This window comes from Ambystoma mexicanum, chromosome 1q (genome assembly GCF_040938575.1).
Source record: "Ambystoma mexicanum isolate Mex_15411 chromosome 1q, UKY_AmexF1_1, whole genome shotgun sequence".
Lineage (NCBI taxonomy): Eukaryota > Metazoa > Chordata > Amphibia > Caudata > Ambystomatidae > Ambystoma > Ambystoma mexicanum.
Window position 1 is genome coordinate 1,523,407,261 of NC_090922.1, and position 21,548 is coordinate 1,523,428,808.

The 21,548-nt window shown below is 46.2% G+C and overlaps 1 protein-coding gene across 8 annotated transcripts in view; it reads right to left on the reverse strand.

Annotated features, from left to right (window-relative positions):
* SZT2 (SZT2 subunit of KICSTOR complex) overlaps positions 1 to 21,548 on the reverse strand; it is a 2,035,845-nt gene that overhangs the window by 1,562,819 nt on the left and 451,478 nt on the right. For all 8 annotated transcript variants that reach the window (XM_069642429.1, XM_069642432.1, XM_069642427.1 and 5 more), the window contains exons 18-19: positions 15,391 to 15,476; positions 14,121 to 14,289 (exon numbers count right to left, since the gene is read on the reverse strand). In XM_069642429.1, the coding sequence (XP_069498530.1) occupies positions 14,121 to 14,289; positions 15,391 to 15,476 (255 nt within the window). The remainder of the gene's footprint in view (positions 1 to 14,120; positions 14,290 to 15,390; positions 15,477 to 21,548) is intronic.

Genomic DNA, 21,548 nt, shown 5'->3' on the forward strand with positions numbered 1-21,548 from the left:
TAAGAGTACATGGCCTGAAGTGGTACTGATGGAAGAACCTGATGCGACCATAGACATGATATATGATATAGCGGAGGGAGGACATGACATATCCAGAATATATGAGATGGTGATGTCTAGGGTTGGTAAGGAAGTAGTACAATTAAGACTAGACTGGGAGGCGGAAGTGGGAACCCCGATGGATGATGGGTTGTGGGAACGAGCCCAAGGGTATCACAAGAAGGTCTTGAGGAATGCAAGACTGAAGCAGATACAATTGTATATCACGCATAGGGCGTATATGACACCCCAGAGGATATCGAGGTTTAAAAATGCGGGACGGCATGCCTGCCCTAAGTTTGATGAAGAGAATGCTGGCATGGTGCACATGTTCTGGTCATGCCAGGTTATTGAGCGCTTCTGGAGCGAAGTGGCACAAAAGTTCGCGGAAAGAGGGGTCAAGATTGTGGTGGATACAGTGTGGGCCTGCTTGTTGGGGGGATTCCGTAGACCACGGAAACCTCAACATCTGAGCAAACTAAAGGACCTGGCATATGCGCTCGCAAAGAGAAGAATTGCTATGGGGTGGAAGACATGCCACAGGCCACGATTAGAGGTGTGGTGGAAAGATTTGCAGAAATGGGCAGAGGCGGAAACCATGGTATGGCTAGAAGCGAGTAGTGCCGGAGGGGAGGAGGAGGCAGAGAACCTGAAGGCCTGGAAATTACCAATAGCAGAGCTGTTTGGGACAATACAGGATCCACCGGAACCCGTAGAGGGCGGAGACCCTACTATAGGATGTTAGAACAGAATATGAGAAGTAGTAGGCTCGGAACGGGGGGGGATAAGGAGAGCAGTGAATGTAATTAATCAATATATTATGGAAATGTTATTAATATACTGCAAGTTTGGTTTGTATTTTTGTTTGAATAAACTAATAAAAATTGTTTTAAAAAAAACAAAAAAATAAGTGGGGTTGCCCAGGACAGAGCATTCCCCCATCATGTTCGAAACCTTGAACCCAATACGAGAGCTCACAGACTCATAAGTGTGAGGCCGGAACTTGAAATACAGCTGACAGGCGTCCACAAACGCCTTCAGCTTCTTGGGAGAACCATCATAGTTTCCTGAAGAGAGTGTCATTGGGGGTAGGTTGGTAGACTGGACTTCCCGGGCAGTCACCAACTGTTTTAGGATTGTATTTTCCACCTTGAGATTCTGAACCTCTAGATTGAGGCTCTGTACAGCAGCTACCGGTTCCTGTATTTGTTCGGCGGTAGCCATGGCTGGGTTCGGGCGTTGCAAACTGTCAGCGTTTTCACACTCTTCGCTAGTTTGCTGTGTATTCCCTCCTCCTCACCTGAATCGGATCCGTCCTGTTGTAGTTCTTGAAGTCTCCTCTCCCAAATACTCTTTTTTTAATAGGTGGTTTAAGCTTGCCACGGAACAAAGCCACGGTGGGAGTTGTTTCCAATGACCCAGGGGCCCCTTCCCGGAACAGCCGGAAAAATGGGAAAAAGCACTAGGCACAAAAAAACCCTTACAGGTGTATCCAGAGGAAGGTCTTCAAGAAGAGCCCGTGAATACTGGAGTAGCAGGAGGGCAGACGCGTCGGAATACGCAACAGCGTGTCCAATGGAGGGCGAAGGAAACTTCAATAGGAAGCGCAGGATTGAGGGGTAAAGAGAAAAGCAAGTGGAGTGATTGGCGAGAAGGTACGAGGGAAGGGAGAGGAGGGGGAAGCCAACAGACTAGGAGAGAACCAGAAGGAAGGGTAGAGAGAGAGAGAGCGGAAGAGCCGCACCAAGCGCGAAAGCAGAGAAATGGGGACAGGAGACAGCCGCAGAAGCGGGGGAAGAAAGGGAGCAGAGAGAGAGCGTACCAACGTACGTGAAGGGAAAAAACACTAGCGAAGCCTCCCAAAGAGAAAAGACAGAAACGCAGAGCCAAGGGTTGCAACGCACTGTCCGCCGGAAGGTGAAGGAAGAAAAACCTTCCGGCGGGCAGTGCCGCAACAACTAGACCATTACGGTGCGCCGTCGAAAGACGCGACGGCACTAGTAATGGCGGGACAGACGCCGGCGGTCCCACAGGCGTCTGCCCAACCGGGGCATGACAGGATCTCCTTAAATATTTCTTTATAGTGTTTACCATAAAGCAATACTAATTAAATGAATATCGTTAGGAAAGTTTTTCTTTTTGCAGCTTTCCTCCCATAGACTTCTAGGGGACACCCTTGCTTTTTGCTTGGTTAGACTCCTGATCTAACTTTTTCCAGGTAAGTAAAGCCTTCTGCTTTACTTCCCTTTGCCCTTTTGCTCATTCTTATGGGGAAATTGATTAGTCCCCAAGACTATCAGTACTGAGAGACGTCTCTCTTTGTGAATTAATTGTATTGTTAAAATTGCAAATACCACTTTAAAGTGAAGTACAGTCAGGATACTTTGTTTCCTCATAACATTTTCTATAAGGGCTTTTTGGTTACTTTTACAATGTGCCTAGGACGAGGTGGTGGCAGCAGTTACTTTTCTACCATTTTTGTAACATTTTACTTGTGCACTTTTGCATTTACTGCAAAGGGCTATTACAGGTGGCTAGCTCACTACAGCCGTCGCCATTCTGAGTGCATCTGTGGAACTTGATAGATCTTCAATGTATGTAACAAGACCGCTACGCCTGAATTTTAAGCCTTCTTGCATCAATAGAATCTGTGCTGGGCCAGTTCCTTTGTTCATCCATTGAAGATCGCCTTACTCGATCAAATCTTGGTTACCCGAGTTGCAACTTGTCATCGCGCATGCCCTGGAAGAGTCTTGACGTGGTATGTGCCACAGAAGTCTTCATCTTTGCTTCATTTGGGTGTTCTGCTGGATGGTACCGGGAACGATACCTAAACACTGAAACTAAACACTGAAACTAAACCCTGCTTCCAAAAGTGACCTGTGGACACGCGACCTTGAGGGACCAAGCACAGAAGACTGATCCCAACATAATCCATAGAGCTCAGCAGTGGTCTCTGGAGGAATCAGAATCAGGGGAGTAAGTTAACATACCTTCTCCTTTCCATCCCGGTTCAGGCGTTGCTATGATATTTTGTAGTGAGCACGCAATGCCCTACGTTTACAACATAAGGACATCATGAAAGATGAGACTCCTTAATTAATCTTTTATAACGCGCTTAAATCCAGAGACCAGTCTCTAAGCGCAGGACCGCGATTCGACCCAGCGTTGCTCTACGTTGTCTTGCATCTGAGACAAACGTGTTCTCCCTGAGTGATCCTCCCAGCTCTTAGCTAGGACATAGGTTTTACATTACTCGCAGGCCGTGGTGACATCATCCACCACACCAGCATTCATTCTAAAAGAAGTGCATCATTAAAACACTGGACAGTGGTCTCAGTGTTCAGGCGTCTACTGTGACAAATTGCAGAGTATTGTCACTGCTTCCATGGGGAAAGCCCCTTTCCATGAGGCGAGGAAGGTGAGGCGCTACTCGATAGTCCTCCTGGGGGTGGAGGGTGTATCTCATGGGGAGGGAATCCCTCCATGGGACCAGTGACGATAGCCTTGGGAGAACAGTGTATTCATCCCCTCCATGTGTTTCAGTAGAGTAGAGGGTTTCATTATGCATACTGGGACTAGGAAGAGTGAAGTTTACCAAGGTAAAACGTGAATCATCACTGACACAAGGAAGATGGAACAAGGTGGCAAAAGCCCACCATAGAAACACATGGTGTAGCTTCAAGAAATCATAAAAAGGGAAGAAGGACTCGACAGCGAGCCAAGCCTGCTCTGGAGGAGCGAGGAACTAGACTCTGGTTCCATGGTAAGGGACCCGAAGGCTGGAAGTGGAGGCTCTGTCAGGGAGAGAACCGACTCTCCAAGAGGTCCAAGCTACAGGGACTTGGCTGGTGGAAGAGACAATGGACGCCCGACCAGAGAAATCAAACCGAGAACGAAAACGTGTGCAGCCAAGGACGTGAGCGAGAATCACGTGAGCGAGTGCAGCAGCAACACAGAAGCCCCCCCCTCTGCCACAAGGAGCAACCAGAAACCATACCATGACTTCCCGAAGGTAGGGATAGTATTGGACCGGCTATTGGGGGACGAAGGGAGCTAAATGGATTAAAGAAGTACACATGTGCATCCCGAGAAGTAAAAGACGTCAGAGGAATTATACAATTGGATATCTTTGTGAATCACATAAATACATCCTGAGAAACACAAAGAGATAACAGCAAAATTACGAACTTTGTGAATTACTTAAGTACATCCCGAGAAGCCAAAAGGGATAATAGAGGAAATATATAATTTGATACAAACTTTGTGAAAAAGCTTATGTTGAACAGTACCTGGCAGGAGAGTACATCAGGTCTGTTCAAGTGGGCATCAGGTGAAACAGGGACAAGGGTCGCACAGAAAAAGAAGATCAGGGTCTGGGACCGATATCAAAGTGGGGAAGTACCAACAGTGCACACCAGGGTCTGGGAAACATATCGAAACAGGCAAAGCCAGAGACGTACATAAGGGTTGCGGACCCACATCAGTACAAAAACATAATCAGTGGGTTGGAGCTCATAGTAAATCGGGGGGGGGGGGGCCCAAGAAAGCATAAAAGGATCTTCTACTCAGAGAAAAGAGAAACAAGTGCCAGAACAAATCGGCAAGACCCAGAAACAGTCTAGAGAGATCCTGGGTCAAGGTCAAGAAAGCAAAAAGGCATTAGAGATCAAAACAAGGGCTCTGGACCCTTTGCCAAAGAGAAAAATACATTTTGGAAATATAAATTATGTAATGAAGTCTGGCAGGATAGTGACCCAGACTTCATAACCAGTTGGTGATCTACAGAGACTTGGAAATTGTGTTTAGGGAAAAGGAAGACCACAGTCAAGTCTGACAGGATAGTGAAACATACTTGATATCATATTTGTGACCTGGATACACTTGGAGATTATCTTTTGTGAATAGAAAGGCCACTGTCAAACCTAGCAAGACCTTGAACCAGACTGATACCACATTGGTGACCTGTAGATATGTTCGACATTGAGATTCTATTGTAAGGAGAAAAGTCTACGGTCAAGTCTGGCAGGCTAGTGAACTAGTCCGATAGAAACTGTGTGAACTGAAGCGTGGACAGGGAAAGAAGGTTACGTCCAGAGTCCTGGAATATGTTGGAATGAACATTCAATAAGGGCACATTGAAGTTAAAGCTTCTGTTGCAAAGTTGACCCTTGTAGTCTATAACTAGAATGAGAAGGGCCTCCTTTTGGATTAAGAAAACACCAGTTTTCTTTTGTTAGTTTACTGCGTAAGGAACAGAAATAGGTTTGGACACTGGACATTTTACTTTACAGACATCCTGATAAGAGTTCTTAGTATTTTTGTTGAGGTAGGGCAAGCCCTCATAGTAATAGTGAAAGGTAGGCTTTTCTTTTCCTACTTACACAATGGTACCCAACATGTACTTTTAGTAATCACATTTTTTCACATTCTTTGTACATACTGCATTGAATGCTTTATGCAAAAAATCTCATCAATCATATATACTAAACCAACAGACAATTCATTGATTTGCTTTTTCTCATTCTTACTTGTGATATTTGCATTATTTATTCATAGCAAGTTCACATATGCCTTTGAATTTATTGCGAACAATATGTCCATTTGAAAGAGACCACTTGTGTTTCATTACTTTCACACTAGCAGAACTATAAACAATATTACAAAATTCACATATCTTCTTTTTGATATAAAAAACACAAACGTGCATGCTGTTTTCACAGCCACACTTTTACTAAATCACCTTGTGCTGTGAAGGGACTCCCACGAATTACCAGAAAACACACTTCAATAAAAACCAGGTCTACATCAAGTGTAGAAAACCTTCATACACAGAATTCTCTGAATGTTGACATTCTGGCGGATCTAAGGCTTTGCCGCTTTTGTCAAGATTGTATCTAGTTTGGGGTCCCTGGAAGGTAACCAGATTTCTGGATCAACCTAGTGTGTAGTTAAAAGAATTGTTCTTTAAAAAACCTTTTTTGTTTTGGGGGCTAAAAAAACAAATGAGTCTCCGTTCTAATAAATGTCTTTGTCAACAAACATAGCACTACAGTATCAGACTCTTATTTCTGCACCCTTACACTACACACAGAGCACTTGGTAGTGTTTCATCATCACAAGTAGGTAAGCTTTGGGGTTCATGGAGGAAGATCATGGGTGGACAAGCTGCTGCTAAGCTTGCACAGAATAGGTCGAGCTTCTGTATAGCTTTCATCTTGGTGAAAATTCTCCTCCCCACATATCTGGCACCACATTTCATAGCAAATGGTGCGCGGTTTTTACCATTTAGCAGTACGTCAACAGGCCATGATTATTTCGCCATCTAAACCCGTATCTAATTTCTGAATCGAGACTGTTCCTGTGAGATGCACTTTTAACTACATGTAATAAAGCAGCTCTTAGACGAGACGCAAACACTAGTACGATTTAGTGTGTACAGATTTTTGCTTTAATCACAATTGTTCTGCCACTGGAATTCCCAGCTGTGCTGTGTAGATGGAAAGCAGTCTCTTTGTCACAATAAATACGCAGAGTCATCTGCACAATGTACAACAAAGTGTAAAACAAGGTTGGTCCTGGGGGCGTGGCTAGGCAGCACACGATGAAGACGTGTCTGCTGTGAGCTCCGCCGACGGGCCCCCTTCTTGGCGTTATTTAAGCAGCCCCGCGCACTGGCATGGCTTCCAAGCACACGAAATTGGAGATAAACTTGGCAGGACCCTTTGGAGCGTGGTTCTCAGCAGAAACGGAGTAAGGGCATGGGCGAACTCACCGCGACAAGGTAGAGCCCCCGGCGACAACGGCTGTAACCAAGATGGCGACACGCGCCATTTCGCCATGCAGCCGAGGGAGATTCCGGTGCCCAAAGCTGTGATCCTCCGCGTTGCGTCAGGGAAACCTTGTGAGCCCCCCCGCCCCTTACCGAGTGGAGTGCCTGCGACACAGCCCGGACCTGAGCCACTGCTAGGCTCCATTAACCCTGGGGACTTGAGGCAGCCGCCCGCCTGCACACCTGACGGACAAGAGTCTCTCCTTGCCCTCCGACCATCGGAGAGCGTGCGGAGTGAGCCCTACATTGGTGCGGGAAGACGGATGAAGTGAGCGACCACAGTCGGGGAGGCTAGCCAAGAATCCCGGAGTCTGCTGGGGGCCGCGACGGCGCTCCAAGCTTCGCCTTAGATTCAGAGAAACAGTGGAACTAACGATTGCCTTGCTGCGGCGGGAGTTTCTGCCCTCCGGCACTTGCGAGGGGGATGCTGGAGTTGCGCCGCTGCGACCCGGGGGCGTGACGGTTCTGTTCTTGGACCCGAGGTGCGTCCCCGACCCACTGGGAGGTAGACGGAACCCCGGCCGCTGTATCCGGAGGAGGAAGGGGGCTTGAAAATCCAGCGCTGGGCTGCTTCTCTCCACGGGTCTCGCTGTGCTTTCTGGGCTCCGCTGCAGCGGTTGTGTGTTCCCCGCCTCGCCGCAAATCCCAGCGCTGGCTCCTCATTGAACATTTAATGCCAGGTGCTCCCCCCAGACAACACTGTAAAGTCTCACCGACTTTAAGAGCTCCTCTGTAACGTGCTATTTGGAACTACAAGATTCACCTCCCCAGCGATGCCCAAGGCGGGTTCTAAAAAGAGAGATCAAGTACATGACATAAAATCTCTCCTGACATTCCAAGCCGCTCCTAAACCCCAGAGGCACACAATATCAGTAGACATTCACCCAGCTCCTATTAAAGACCCTATAGCAGACATGGCCCTCTCCAGGTCAGACTTGGAAGACATGTTGAGAACACTTAAACAGGAAATCACTCAAGACATCAAGGCAGAGATAACTACCTCTAAGGACACACCGGCCAGGTCTTTAGCGGAACTCGCCTCCCATTTAAATGGTATCGAGACCAGAGTGAATGACCTAGAGGACACTACCTGCAAATTAACACATGACACAGAGGTGCTCTCGGAACGAGTCCGAGTAATTGAGGACCATCTCGAGGAGATCTGGGTTAAGCAGGCGGACCTCGAAAATAGATCTTGGCGCAATAATGTGCGTATTTGAGGTATTCCCTGCCAAATTACCGATCAGGAATTGCCAGACTGTTAGCGACCTGTTCCGAGGCCTTCTGGGTCTAGCCCCCTCTGATGCCCTGCTACTGGACAGAACCCACGGAGTGTATTCTTCTATTCAGCAGAGAAGAAATCTTCTCCCGGACGTCCTGACCAGAGTTCACTACTTTCGCCAAAAAGAAGAGATCATGTTGGCGGCCAGGAAAACGGAACCTGTTCAGTTTCGAGGGGTGTTAATTCGCCTATTTCAGGATCTTTCCTCATATACTCTAGCCTGCCGTCGCCGCCTGCAAAAAGTCACCATATGGCTCCAGTCACAGAAAGTCTGCTACCGCTGGGGGTTCCCCTGTAAACTACTCTGACTTCCGCAACCAACATTATGCGATCTCTACAGAGCTGGAGGCGAGGGAACTGATGGCGGAGACTGATGAGACATCCGTGCTGGATCCGGAGGCTCCTCCAAATGAAGATTCCACCCTCCGCCCTGCCGCACTGGACAGAAGAAGGAAGCCTAGAGGCTGGAGACGAGTCGGTGGTCCCACCTCGCACAACGACCGAGCTATGATTGAAGGTCAGTCTCGCCTAGCCCCCTGCCGTCGGACGAAGTCCCTGCCTGAAGGCAAATGGAACTGATTTCGAAACGAGCACATTCTTAGCTTTACTGAAGAGAACATGGAAGTGGAGTTGTAATTCAACTGATTGCGACAGCCCAGCCTGGAGCGGTTTGGAGTCATGGCAGACTTGAGAAATATTGATGAGCCTGCTTTTGAGGGCCATGCGGCTTGGTGCGGGTCCCCTGATTGAACTTGAGACTCCGGATAATCGTAAGAGAGATCACTTTTGAGGGGGGGTTTTTACGCAATGTGCGGGACTGCATGTGGTTCTCAAAGTGGGGGCACCTAAGTCGGAAAGCGTCCAAATTTGTTGAGGTTAACTGTAGTTTCAATGGAAGTTGAGATTAGTGAAAACTACTTGCGACTTCTGGTTACCATAGTTCGAGAGGTTGTAGCGTATTGTTCAACGGTACAACCTGTTTTCTCACTTGTTCTTTTCTCTAATTTGATTGTCTTTCAAAATGATTTCTATTATTTCTTTCTACTTTGGTACACTATGTTGGGGTCTGCCTCAGACAGAGGCTATCAGCGGCGAAGTAATTCTCATAAGGTTGTTTTTAAACCTGCAATATTGACAGAGTACCTTGATGACTGGGTCAATTGGGAGGAACTGAATGTCTCACTGACAATTACCTTCTGGACTTCTCAGACCCGGGCTGGGAGGGAGCGGAGGGGAGGATGGTGTGTAATAGCAACCTATGTCAAATATGTATACTACACGAGGGAATACTGAGATCATGACACCGAATATAGTCTGTTTGACCCTCAACGCTCAGGGCCTCAATTCCCCTATTAAGAGAAGGGCGTTATTTCACTGACTGGCAACATACGACCCTACAGTAATATTCTTACAAGAAACCCACTTGTTGCCGGCGGATGAATTTCGCCTGAACGATGAACTCTACCCGACCAAACTATGCGCCTCTTCGGGGACGAAGAAATGTGGTGTGGCCATTCTCATTCGAAACGGGACCCCGTTGACAATTCATAACACTTGGTTGGACAGAGGGGGTAGATCTGTTCTAGCGATAGCCACACTAGATGGAAGGAGGATGACCCTATTGTCATTGTATGCGCCAAATGTCAACCAACACCAGTTTTTTGCTGCCATATCGGGAATGCTGAGGGTGACCTCATAATTGGGGGAGATTTTAACGCAGTGGTTAATCCTTTGGAGGACAAGTCTCTCCCTCCAACCCCGACAGACCAGAAGAATTTTGTGGCCTTGACCTCTCTTCTTAGAGAACATTCCCTGATTGAGGGATGGCGATTTTTCCACCAGGGCGAGCGGGATTATACTTTCTTCTCTCCTGTACACAGAGGGTTTTCTAGGCTGGACATGTTTCTCCGCTACCATATAGACTCTCTAAAAGACGCAGAGGGGAGGCGGATCTTCACTGAATCAGGGAAACTTCGAATTGTGGAGGAATTCTTCAGAAACCACGCTGCTGCCCATGTGGCGGACTCGCAGTTAGCCAGGGAATTTATTCAGCAGGCTGATCTCCCACAGGTATCTAGAGAGTTTCGGGATTGTCTGGAGGCCCCAATAACCTTGGAAGAGACAGACAGGGCAATTTGCTCCCTCCCAGTAGGTAAGGCCCCAGGGCCGGATGGTTTTACTAATAAGTTTTATAAAACCTTTCGAGAGGAATTGACCCCACATCTAACGAAACTCTTCAACACAGTATGGAGAGTGGGGGTGGTCACAGCATCCATGGCAGAATCAGCTACTACACTAGTATTGAAACCGGGGAGGGACCATAAAGGTTGTGCCTCCTATAGGCCTATTGCATTATTAAACAAGAATGCCAAATTGTTGGGGAAAATAATAGCGAATCGTCTAGACCCAGCCCTTCTGCTACTGATAAATAATAACCAGACAGGCTTTATACGTAGTCGATCCACCTATGATAATATACGCCGGGCCATCAACCTAATTGCCCTCACCTCGAAGATCCCGGGTGAACTGTCTATCCTGTCCCTGGACGCCCACAGGGCTTTCGATAGTATGTCTCGGGGGTACCTGGAATTAGAATTAAAGGGGTTTGGCTTTGCCCGGAATTCTCCAGACTAATATTCTTAAATTCCCTCAACTAAAATTAAAGTTAACAAGAATTGGACCCCCCTAATTAAATCAGCCACGGGTACAAGACAGGGCTGTCCTCTGTCCCTGCTGATATTTGCCTTAGCAATGGAGCCTTTTGCCCAGCATATCAGACTACAACCAGGCATCCAGGGATTTGAAGTAGAGAGGCAACCCCACAAAATCGCGTTATACGCAGATGACTTACTTTGCTTCTTACAAGATGCCCCCTGCACACTTCCACCCCTTTTAGGCCTTTTGGTCCCCAGCGGAGATTCCATACCTGGGAGTAAAACTGACCCCAACATACGCGGGCCTCTACAGGGCGAACATTCACCCTTTATTTAAAGAATTGAAGGAATGGTTGCGACGGTGGGACTCCCAGGAAATCTCGTGGCTAGGCCGTATTAATGCGGTTAAGATGACCCTTCTCCCGGAGCTGTTGTACGCCTTTCACTCCTTGCCAATAGCCATCCCTGAATTTGAGCTAATAAATCTTCAAAAGGAGATCTACCAGTTTATCTGGAGGAGGAAGAAGCCACGTATTCCCGGCAAACTCTTGACAAGGGGAAGATTATTAGGAGGACTAGGCCTTCCCTCAATACCGTGCTATTACAGGGCTGCGCAGGTAGCAGTAATGCTTTCCTGGAAAGACTCCCCAGACCCTCCCAAATGGTTAGGGATAGAACAAGCGGCTGCTGCGCTACCTTTGGCGCATCTTCCGTTCCTTCAGAAAGGAGCGCGCAATTTCAGGACTGGAATACTACCAACCACCTTATCCACTCTGACGAGCTGGGATAAGGTGCGATCGCAGAGGGGTATCCCTTCAGGACTAGGGGCACTGTCCCCTATCACGCAAAACCCAGCTTTCACCCCAGGCCTTGCACCCGCAGCGTACCGAGTCTGGTCCCGAGACAAACCTCTGTGCCTAAGAGACCTATACGCAGATCAGGAACCATTGACTTTTCAGACATGTAAAGAGACGGAACGCTTCCGATACATACAATTGCGTCACTGGCTCACTAATAGAGACACCCACCGAGCAGCCCAAAGAACCCCCCTGGGCATAGAGTTGAAAATCCTTGAAGGCCACCAATCCCATAAGATTTCACTATGTTATAAACTCCTAGAAAAAGCCCCCACAGAGGAGAAGCTCCCATATATGAAAGCTTGGGAGAGAAAGCTTGATCTGGAGATCTCGGAGGAGTCTTGGCAGCGTATCTGGCACCGTACCCAGACCAGCTCACGTCGTACCCTAATAAAAGAAAACGCTATCAAAATCTGCTTTAGATGGTACTTCCCCCTCCCCCCCAGCAGGCTTCACTCCATTAATCCAGAATACCCGGACACATGCTGGCACGGATGTGGTGAGCGAGGGGACATAGCCCATATGTGGTAGCATTGCCGGATTATTCAGTCATATTGGCTGGAGGTGAGATCTAGAAAAATCAAGGAAATCACAGGTTCCCTGCTCCCCATGGACACTAGGGTGTTCCTGCTCGGAGATGTCCCAGAGAATGGGTCCTTCCATATGTCAGGGCATAAAGCAAGCCTAATCTCCCACTTATTAGTAGCGACCCGCATTACTAGGGCTAGATTTTGGGAAACGATAGAAGGCCCACATCTAGCATATTGGTGGTTGAAATTAAGGGAATTGCTAGGTCTAGAAAAACACTCAGAGGTAATGGAAGGGAAACTCTCGAGATTCCGGAAAATTTGGCACACCTTCCTAGACTTTGTCTCTGACAAGGAACATATGTACTTTTGACCTCAACTCTTAAAGCACTTCATGAATTATTGAATTATCCATGGTCTCACTAACTTGCATTTGCACACTTCGAATTGAGAAGGCACAGCAGTGGTAACTATGTTTATGAAATTTTGATATCCTCTACTCCTCAATGAACTGATGGTTTACTCTGGATAAAAGAGATGATTGTCCCAATGAACTCAACTTAGCGTATTAACTCCCTTCCCAGCTTCTTCTTATTACACCAAAGGAATGAACTGAGGAATTAACGCATTGTACACTATATTATTCATCGCTAACATCTATATTGAGCATATGATATGTGGAAGAATTGTTGAGATGCAAATGTTTTCCGAGTTGTACAAAAGGAAATTCTGGAGTCTTAATTGTTCTATTGTTTTTTTTTTATACTGAAAATCAATAAAAATATCTAAACAAAAAAAGAACAAGGTTGGTCCTGCATAACATAATCATGATTGCATAATCTTTGAAGAGACATTGCCACAACAGATCTAGTAAAATGCTTACATAATTCCTTAATTTCCTCTCCAGTAGCAGAAGCGCGTACTTGATGACACTCCCAAACATGAGTGTGTCCCACATCAAGGAGAGCTCTAGCGAAACGCCCAGGCATGAATGGGTTTCCAACGATTTCCTTTCCTGTGCAATATTTCTAATCTAAACGCTCTCCATCTTGGCTCACACCTTTTTGTCATGTTTGTTTCACAGAAGCCTCACAATTGAATTGAATGTTGGATTCCCTGTAATTCTTGATACTGCTCTTCACCTCTGGAAGAAATTCCTCACACACAATTAAGGAATGCAACATGCTAGGCAGAGAGGCCGACACGCTCATCCCATGACGGATTAAAAAACAAAGGTTTTAAACATTGATTAGTGCTGTGCAGCAGTACATGCATTTGGAGACTTTGCCACTGAATGGTTGTAGCCTAAGCTTATGGATTGACATTCTGTATATAGTTTTGTCATTTTGTGTGTAATGGTTTACAATTTAAACCTTTCATAATTCGAGTGTACAATTATAGTCCACTAGTTTACATTCTATCTATGGTAGAGAAGGAAATAGGGAAATCAAATATTGCAAAACAATCATCTGATTCTTCGCAGTAGGAACAGGATTTGCAAGGTTTGAAGCCTTTGTACAATGATATGATTTTAACTAAAGTGTGCAATAACAACAGTTGTAACATCTTTGAATTAGGTTCATTTGTGGAACAACAGTTTATGTTCAAGGTGAATAGTTCTGTCGTACTTGAGGACCCGCATATTCCCTTAGTGCACTACGGGTTCTAGGATGGGAGATGGGCAGCCTCCTGCCCCCCCCCATGCAGTAGTAGATGGGAAACTGAAATCAAGACATTATGACAGAGATCAGGGAGAGGAAGCCAGTACAGGGATTCAATGAGTGGGAACATACACCGAGTGAGCTTGCAAGACGACACATGGGGATGGTGAGGTATTAAATAATGGCACGCGAGTAAGAGATAAAAAAAGAACATGAATTAAAGGCAAGCAATTTGGATGCATACAGAACAGTTTCTTCCATCACTCACCGCTTTGGGGATCTCTGTATACGCCAAGCCCTGCAGGTGCATCCAACTCCCAGATGTGCTGACCACATGACCGCTCTGCGGCTCCACCCAGCACTCTGTAACAAGATTCAGCTCAGTTTCCACTTCAATGGCCTCCACCTCTGTGTCGTTGTCATCATCTGTTGAGAAGCTGGAGAAACATATGATTTGCTTAGCTTGTGCATGTTCACTAACCATTAGAAGTAGTCTGAAGGTCTTCACATAGACAAATAAGTGCATCAGAACACGATATAGGAATGGGGTTACAGACAACTTCTAGGGAGAGATGAAATGCCTAAGCAGACACACCCCTTATGCCAATGGACTGGCTCCAATCTCATGGGGCGAAGGTATCCATGGTCTTTGCACCATGATGGAAAAGCGTCTGGCTCTCATGTCAGGTGCATTACACCAATAGATAATCAGTACATTCTACTAGTTACACCTATGACACTTTCCAGGAAGAAACGGGTTGATCCTATTGGCCAAAACAGCTGGGAACCTGTATCTTGCGATCAGCACACCAGTACATCGTGCCCTGCATGTGTATGTTCGCTTTCGTAGTGATTGAACACAAAGCGGCATGGTTCTTATTCTCATACACATTCTCCTCACAGGCTCTGGCCACACTGCTCTCACGAGACTGCAGTCTGCCAAGCAACGTTGCAGGAAGCCACGCATGCAAGCTCATATCTGCTACCAAGTGTGCTGGCCCAATGGGCTGCAGTGCATCTCTGGATCATAAGCCCTGAAATGCATCTGAGAATACATCTATTACGCACCAAATAGATAAAGGAACCAGTACACAGTAATGGTGGATGCTGTCCATAGGGATCAACAACTGGTATAGGGCGATAGAGAATAAAGGCAAACAAAGCCCCTTCAGACTGAAAAAGGGTCACAAAATGGAGTGCCTGAGCCATAGTTCAGGGGCGTGGGTTACCCAAGAGAATCCTCATCAATCATGTGGCCAATACTGAGGCAGAATAAGTAGTTCCTTTCGCTTGAGTATGCGTTCAATGCTCATCTCTAGCAAGAGAAAGGGGCTGCCTTTGCAACATAGCTAGCATTTCCTTTGCCTGCAGAGAGAGCAAGCTTTCAGATCTTCAGTGGTGTGCATGCGATCCACCACTAAGCAGAAAGTGGGTGTTCTGTGAGGAGTGCATTCCGCGCCTGTAACACATTTGTAGGATTAGATTACCCATCCATAGACCGTAGACATTTTCCTGCTCTTTAAGAAGTTCCTCATTACCTGTCCTTGGTCGAGGTGGCGTGCGGTGGGAAAAGAATGTACTGGACGATGCAGCTATGCTTCTCTGTCTCATTCTGAGAGTCACTCTGGAATGAAAACAACATTCCATAATTAGGTGTAGGATAGATGTCTGCAGATGAGTGGAAAACAGAAACGTGCTACTGATCAAGAGGCAACTAACGGCCTTCGGGAAGTGCAGTAAATAGGGAGAAGGGTGAGCGTTAAGATGGATTTCTAGAATCCAGCCAGGTGGACAGATTTTAGGAAGGCACCCTAGTTATAGTGAACAGGGGAACTCAGCCAAAACCCAATCAAGGTAGCAACGGAGAGCAGTCAAGGCTGTTCTCAGGAGTGCGAGAGTGGGGCCAGGGACCACAATGTGTCCACATAGTGAAGCACACAATAATTCAAGACAGGTAAGTACAAAAATACTATATTTATTCTAGGCCTTAAGCACACACTAAAAATCGAAACAAGCAGAAGATACGATCACACAACACTCAATAATAATCATATATAGAGTCACTGTAGGTTGTAAAAATGCATTCAATTACTTAAATTGATAAAATAAGGTAAGTGATGCAAAAGATGGAACCAAGTCGCAAAAATATTGACCCAGCTTCAGAAGTCCAATCCCTATGAAGAGTGGGGCCTAAAGTCACAATGCTTCTCCCCAAAATTAATATGATGCACATAAAAGTACTTGCGTTTGTGAATGTTTAACAGAAGAAATACAAAAATGTTTCTGGTAAGTAAAAATGTGTTCTTTTCTTTCATGTTTCACTGTGCAGCTGAGACGACCAAAACAAAGTGAAACAGAAGGCTACAAAAAGACTTGTTCTCAATGTTAGCCTATGGAGGGCAGGGAGAGACAAACAAGTTAGTTAGCCCTGGTAACATTCTTTCGATTGGATGTTCCTCCCACGTATTCCTCATCTTATGATAACTATCTTTGCAGCTTCAGCTGCTTTGGATTTTTTTTTTTTCCACAGAGGGTGCTGTGTGCAGTGTCGTCGAGTCTCTGTCCCTCGAGGGCCTCCGTTTGACATCATCAGTATAAGTAGCGCACACAGCACCCGTTGGCTTCAGCCCTGATTTTCCCCTCCTGAAGAGGAATTACCAGGCATACCCTTGACCGTAGGCTCACGGCAGGGTAGGCTGGGAGGGGCGATAAAGAATACGTGGGAGGAGCATCCAATCAAAAGAACGTAACTTGTTCTTCGAATGGATTGTGTCCTCCACCAACATATTCTTCATCTTAGACTAGACTCCCAAAGCAGTAATAATTTGGAGGTGGGGGTACCAATTAAATTTAGATCTAATCATGGACTGAATGAAGGACCGGTTTTGCAAATTGTCCTCCCTGACTGGACTATGAATCCAGGCAGTAATGTCTTACGAAGGTGTGGATAGACAACCAAGTGGCCACTGAACAAATATCATTAATTGGTACCCCTCTTTGAAGAGCAGCAGAGGTTGCCATGCCCCTTGTGGAATGTGCCCTTAGGCCTTCTGGTGGGTCGTTGCCCACTAATCTTTAGCATTCGCAATAGCCAGGATGATCCATCAGGATATGGTTTGTTTAGTAACCGCAAGACTTAATTTGAGACCAGTATAGCCAATGAATAATTGGTCATCTTGGTGAAATTTAGCCATTCTGGATATAAAAAAAAAACAGAAAGCCCTTTTTGGGACCAGTCAATGCAATCTCTCCTCCTTCTTCCCTGGATGAGGAGGTTGATCGTGATTTGGATACAGAGTTGGTAAGGTGATTTTTTGTGACAAGTGAAAGTCGTGAAAGCAGGGATCGCACAAAACTGTAATCCAACCCCTGGGCTATGTGATGGGGAGGCCCCCTTCAATGCCAGGGGGCCGGATTACCTTCAGGTTCAGGGCGGCATGCGTAAAGCACGCCGCAGTGAAAGTTATTTTCACCGCAGCAGACATTTCGGGCTGCTGCGGTGAAAATAGAAGGTGAGTGTTCACCTTTCTCCTCCTTGATCTCCGGCTGTATTTCAAGCCGGAGATCGAGGGAGGTGTCGTTAGAAAGGGGAGATTCTCCCCTTTGTGACAGTATTGCTGCCTGCGGATCGGGTGCAAGGCGCTCGATGCGCGGGCAGAAATGCCCACTAGACACCAGGGATACGTTTGTGACGTGGGAGGAGAGGGGGGGTTTGTGGATTCCCACGGGTGTCCTCTTTTGGGAAATGCATGGGGATCCCCGTTTTCCTTGGTGGCTTGGACACCCAAGGCCCATATCTGTATGTTGCGCTTGTCTGGAGAAAGTGTGAAATTCAGGTGCCAAAACAGACTTGGGGTTACCTGTGTTTTAGGCTTTCCCTTTGGCACCCAGGTAGGTGCACCCACACATGTGGGTACGCGGGAAGGTCTAACATTTGTTGTGTTTGTGTGGTTTTCATAACGTTTTGACCCATTTGCTGGTGCCCTTTGTCACACAACCCTTTCATTTCCCAAATGTGCCCTACATTTAATCGCTGCTTTAGGCACCATACACTATTGTAACCTGCACAAGTCACCTACCCTTGAAAAGGCCTGCCTGTGCTCTTTCAAAAAATGTATGCTTGCCGTTCCTCACCACATTGGTTTTCCTGATTTACACATGCTTAGTGCGTCTGTTCAGGCCATAAGCATAACACTCCTGTGTACCATGGCTCAATGTTTGGCTTGTGGTATTGCTTGTTTTATAAAACACTACAAAAAATGTGTGCTTTCCTAACTGTAAGAGTCGGGGGAATGTAGTGGAGCATTGCTTTTCTCAAAATTCATAGAAGCCATTGCCGTACCAAGCCAACCATGTCCACCACATACCTTTTTGTCGGTCATTTTCCCGCTTTTCCTCCAATCTATGGCATTTTCCCCTACCTAGTTGTTGCTCGACGTACGCAAATCACCCCTTCCTACACATGGAATTTTGTCTACTTTTCAGAAATGTATGCCTTTCTGTCCTCCAATTCAGCTTTCCTACCCTTTTCTTCCTTTCCGTCCATGCATGTCCAATTGGCAAAAATGGCCAAAATCCCCTACCTCTCACAAAACGGTTGATAACCACATCAAAATAATTTTTTATCATTTCCACTCAACCTGTTCTTGAAAGCCAGGAAATCGGGGCATTCAGCACAGCAAACCATTTGTTCCTAGCTCTTACAAGGAAAAAACTTCTTTGTACATAATTGTATTGCCATTTCTTGAAAAAACACAACCTTTTCACCCTGTTTGCTTATTTTCTCTCACCCCTCTACAGCAACCTAGGATTCCTGGGTGGTGTTTCGGCTGCTTACATGTGGGAAAAAAAGAGGCCAAATTTGGCCAAGATATCTCATGTAACAAAAAAGTTAAAAGGCATTGAATGGCCACATACCCAAATCACCAAAAAATGCCTTGGCACTGGGGGGGAAATACCCATGGCAGTTAAAGGGTTAAAGGACATGAGTGTAAAAGCTCAAAGGAATGACATTTTAAAACTTTAACACTAGAGATCCAATACAGGGACATTGCATGGACTACATTAGGTAAGGCCTTTCAAGAATTGAACAATCAGAGGTGTTAGGGGGAATTCTCAGAAATGTGAATTCCCTTTTACCTTAGAGATCCCCAGCTCTTTTGCTGAACTTTAGGACTTTTTATCTCTCATGTAATGTTTTACTTTGGAGTCTGACAAACTCCATAGGTATCATCTTTACATTGTGGCACACAGCACCTTCAGTGCAGTGGCACAGGGAAGTTTCTTAGATTTCCTAAAGGTTTAAATACCTTCTCTTGGTGAAAATACTGTTTCCAAGAGCAATGAAGTGAAATTGACTTTACTTACATTTTGTAACTTTCTAGACCCAGCACACACTATCTTACCATAGGGTTTTGGAGGGGTTACTTAGTATCCCCTTTGTCTAGTTTCGCATGTAACATTTTTATGTTACCCATCTGATAATTAATGGCTGGTGGCAGTGGTTTACTTTTTACTACCATTGTGTGTTTTTACCGCAGGCTACGTTCGCAGCCATGGTAAGGCACCCATGGGTGCCCATTTTGTCAAAACGGCCATGTGATCTTTTTTTGCCATTTCTTGTCAGAAAGGTCCTTCTTGAAATTTACCCTGCGTGCCAAACCTGGTTTGGTCTCTTAGTTCGCTTTATCTTTGGCGGGATTCACAAGTGAAGCCCGCCTCTGGCACCAGTAGGTCTGGCAGGGGCAGGAAGCAAGGGAGGTGCCCGAAACTCCCTGTGCTTAATCCTCTTAGTTACAGGAATGCACCCAAAGGTGATTGGCCGGCTGGCTGTCCGGCAAGGACAGCCACACTGCTGTGCGATTGGCAGCTAGGCTGGAATTAATGGGAGAAACCTGCATAACAGGCAAGGCTTTTTGGCTTTTAAGGCAGAGTCAACCACTGGACGAAGGAATCCTTGGAAGAGACACCTGCTGCAACTCCTGGACCCTTGATTTGCCGAGTGAAGCCCTGCTGCTGTGCTGAAGCTCCGAATTCGCCTCGACTAGAGAATCCCTGCAAAGACGGCATCTCCCTTTTTAGTTGGTGGGACCAATCAACTCCAAAGTAAGCTCGTCTAGACATCCTCTCGAAGCTGGTTGTATTTCCACTGCAGTTGCTGCTAGAACCGAAGAGCCAGGGAGAGGAACACCAGATTGTGTGCATTGCTTTTAAATCGGAACCGAGCGCTGGGAAGATCCTCCGGACTTCCCTGTTGCAGGAATGACTAAGCCTGAGCCACCTCAACAGAGTGCTGGACCCCAGAAGCAAGGAAAGGCTCGAGTGGTATCCGAGAACCGCAGTGTTGCCATTTGCTGTCAGACACGAGGAGCTGAAACACAGAAGAAACGCTGAATTGAAGATTGACCATTGAATCCGCTGACCATTCCATTTCAGAGCAAGAGTCACTAGACGTCCTACCTCTTGTCCCCACGACTGAGGCCCAGAAACAACAGGATCTGCAGAGCTGTACAGGAACAGAAGCCAGCTGGAATAATTTCTTCTAACCAGAGGTACTGTCTTGGTTACCTTGCAGAATTGCTAAAGCGTTGCTCTTCACAAGCCTCCCAGCTTGTGGCCCTTCAAGTGTTCTATTTTCAACAAACATTTCTACAAACATTGTGCAAGACTTTTTACCTACCTGCAAAGATGATCTTCAGCTCCCCTCGACATTGTGCAATTAACATTGGCTGTCCTGGCTCCCTGAGAGACTCCTCTTTAACTCTGACTTTGTGCTTTGGAAGGTGTTGAAGTCTTGCCTGTTTTTGAGCTAACTGTTACCCTTTGTTTTATCTTTTTCACCTAACTCAGTATTGCTCTGAATGTATCAGTGATAAATCAATATCCACAGTGTCCTAGCTATGTAAGTCACATGAGGGTGTAGGAAGTGTCTGTGTGCCATCCCCAATGGGTGTCATTTGATTTAGAGAAACAGTGTGTTTTGAAGTGTATTATAAGTGTCACATGTTTTGCTCCCTTTCTGAAGAAGGCTAACATATCTGACTGTGAAATAAATGTATAATTGTTTTATCAAGAAACCTTGAGTGTAAGTGTTTATATGGGTAACTGTACTGTGAAACTCTGGTCACAACACTATAGCTCACATTGACACCCCTTGAGATAAGCCTGCTGCTCGACCACACTACCAACCTGTGTAGTTCAGACTTATACCAAAGGTTGGGTCTGTATTGCCAGGAGGTCAGGGTTATTGTAGTGCACCCAAAGGGTACTGCATACAATCTTGACTAACAAGAGGGATCTTAAAATATGAATCCTCATCTGAAGAGCGCTTGAAACTGGGAGCCCCAGATTTGCCAAATGTAACAAAAAAGGAAAGCACCATACGTGAGGCACATATAAAGGAATCCACATTCTTATCCCCGCACCAGTCGCTGAACTTGTTCCAACAGCAACGGTACAAACATTTTGTTGCTGGCCTTCGGGCCAAAAGCAAACTCTCCATTATGTCATCCGGGAGGTCCCAATCCCTGTAGCTCAGCCTTCCAGAAACCAAGTGTGAATGCTGAGTGTTTTGACCTCTGGATGGAGAACCTGACCTTCCTCTTATGAGAGAAGATCCTCTCTTTGTGGAAGACGTATTGGAGGGCAGATGGACATGTCCAGAAGGTTCAGATACCATGTCCTCCTAGCCCAATCC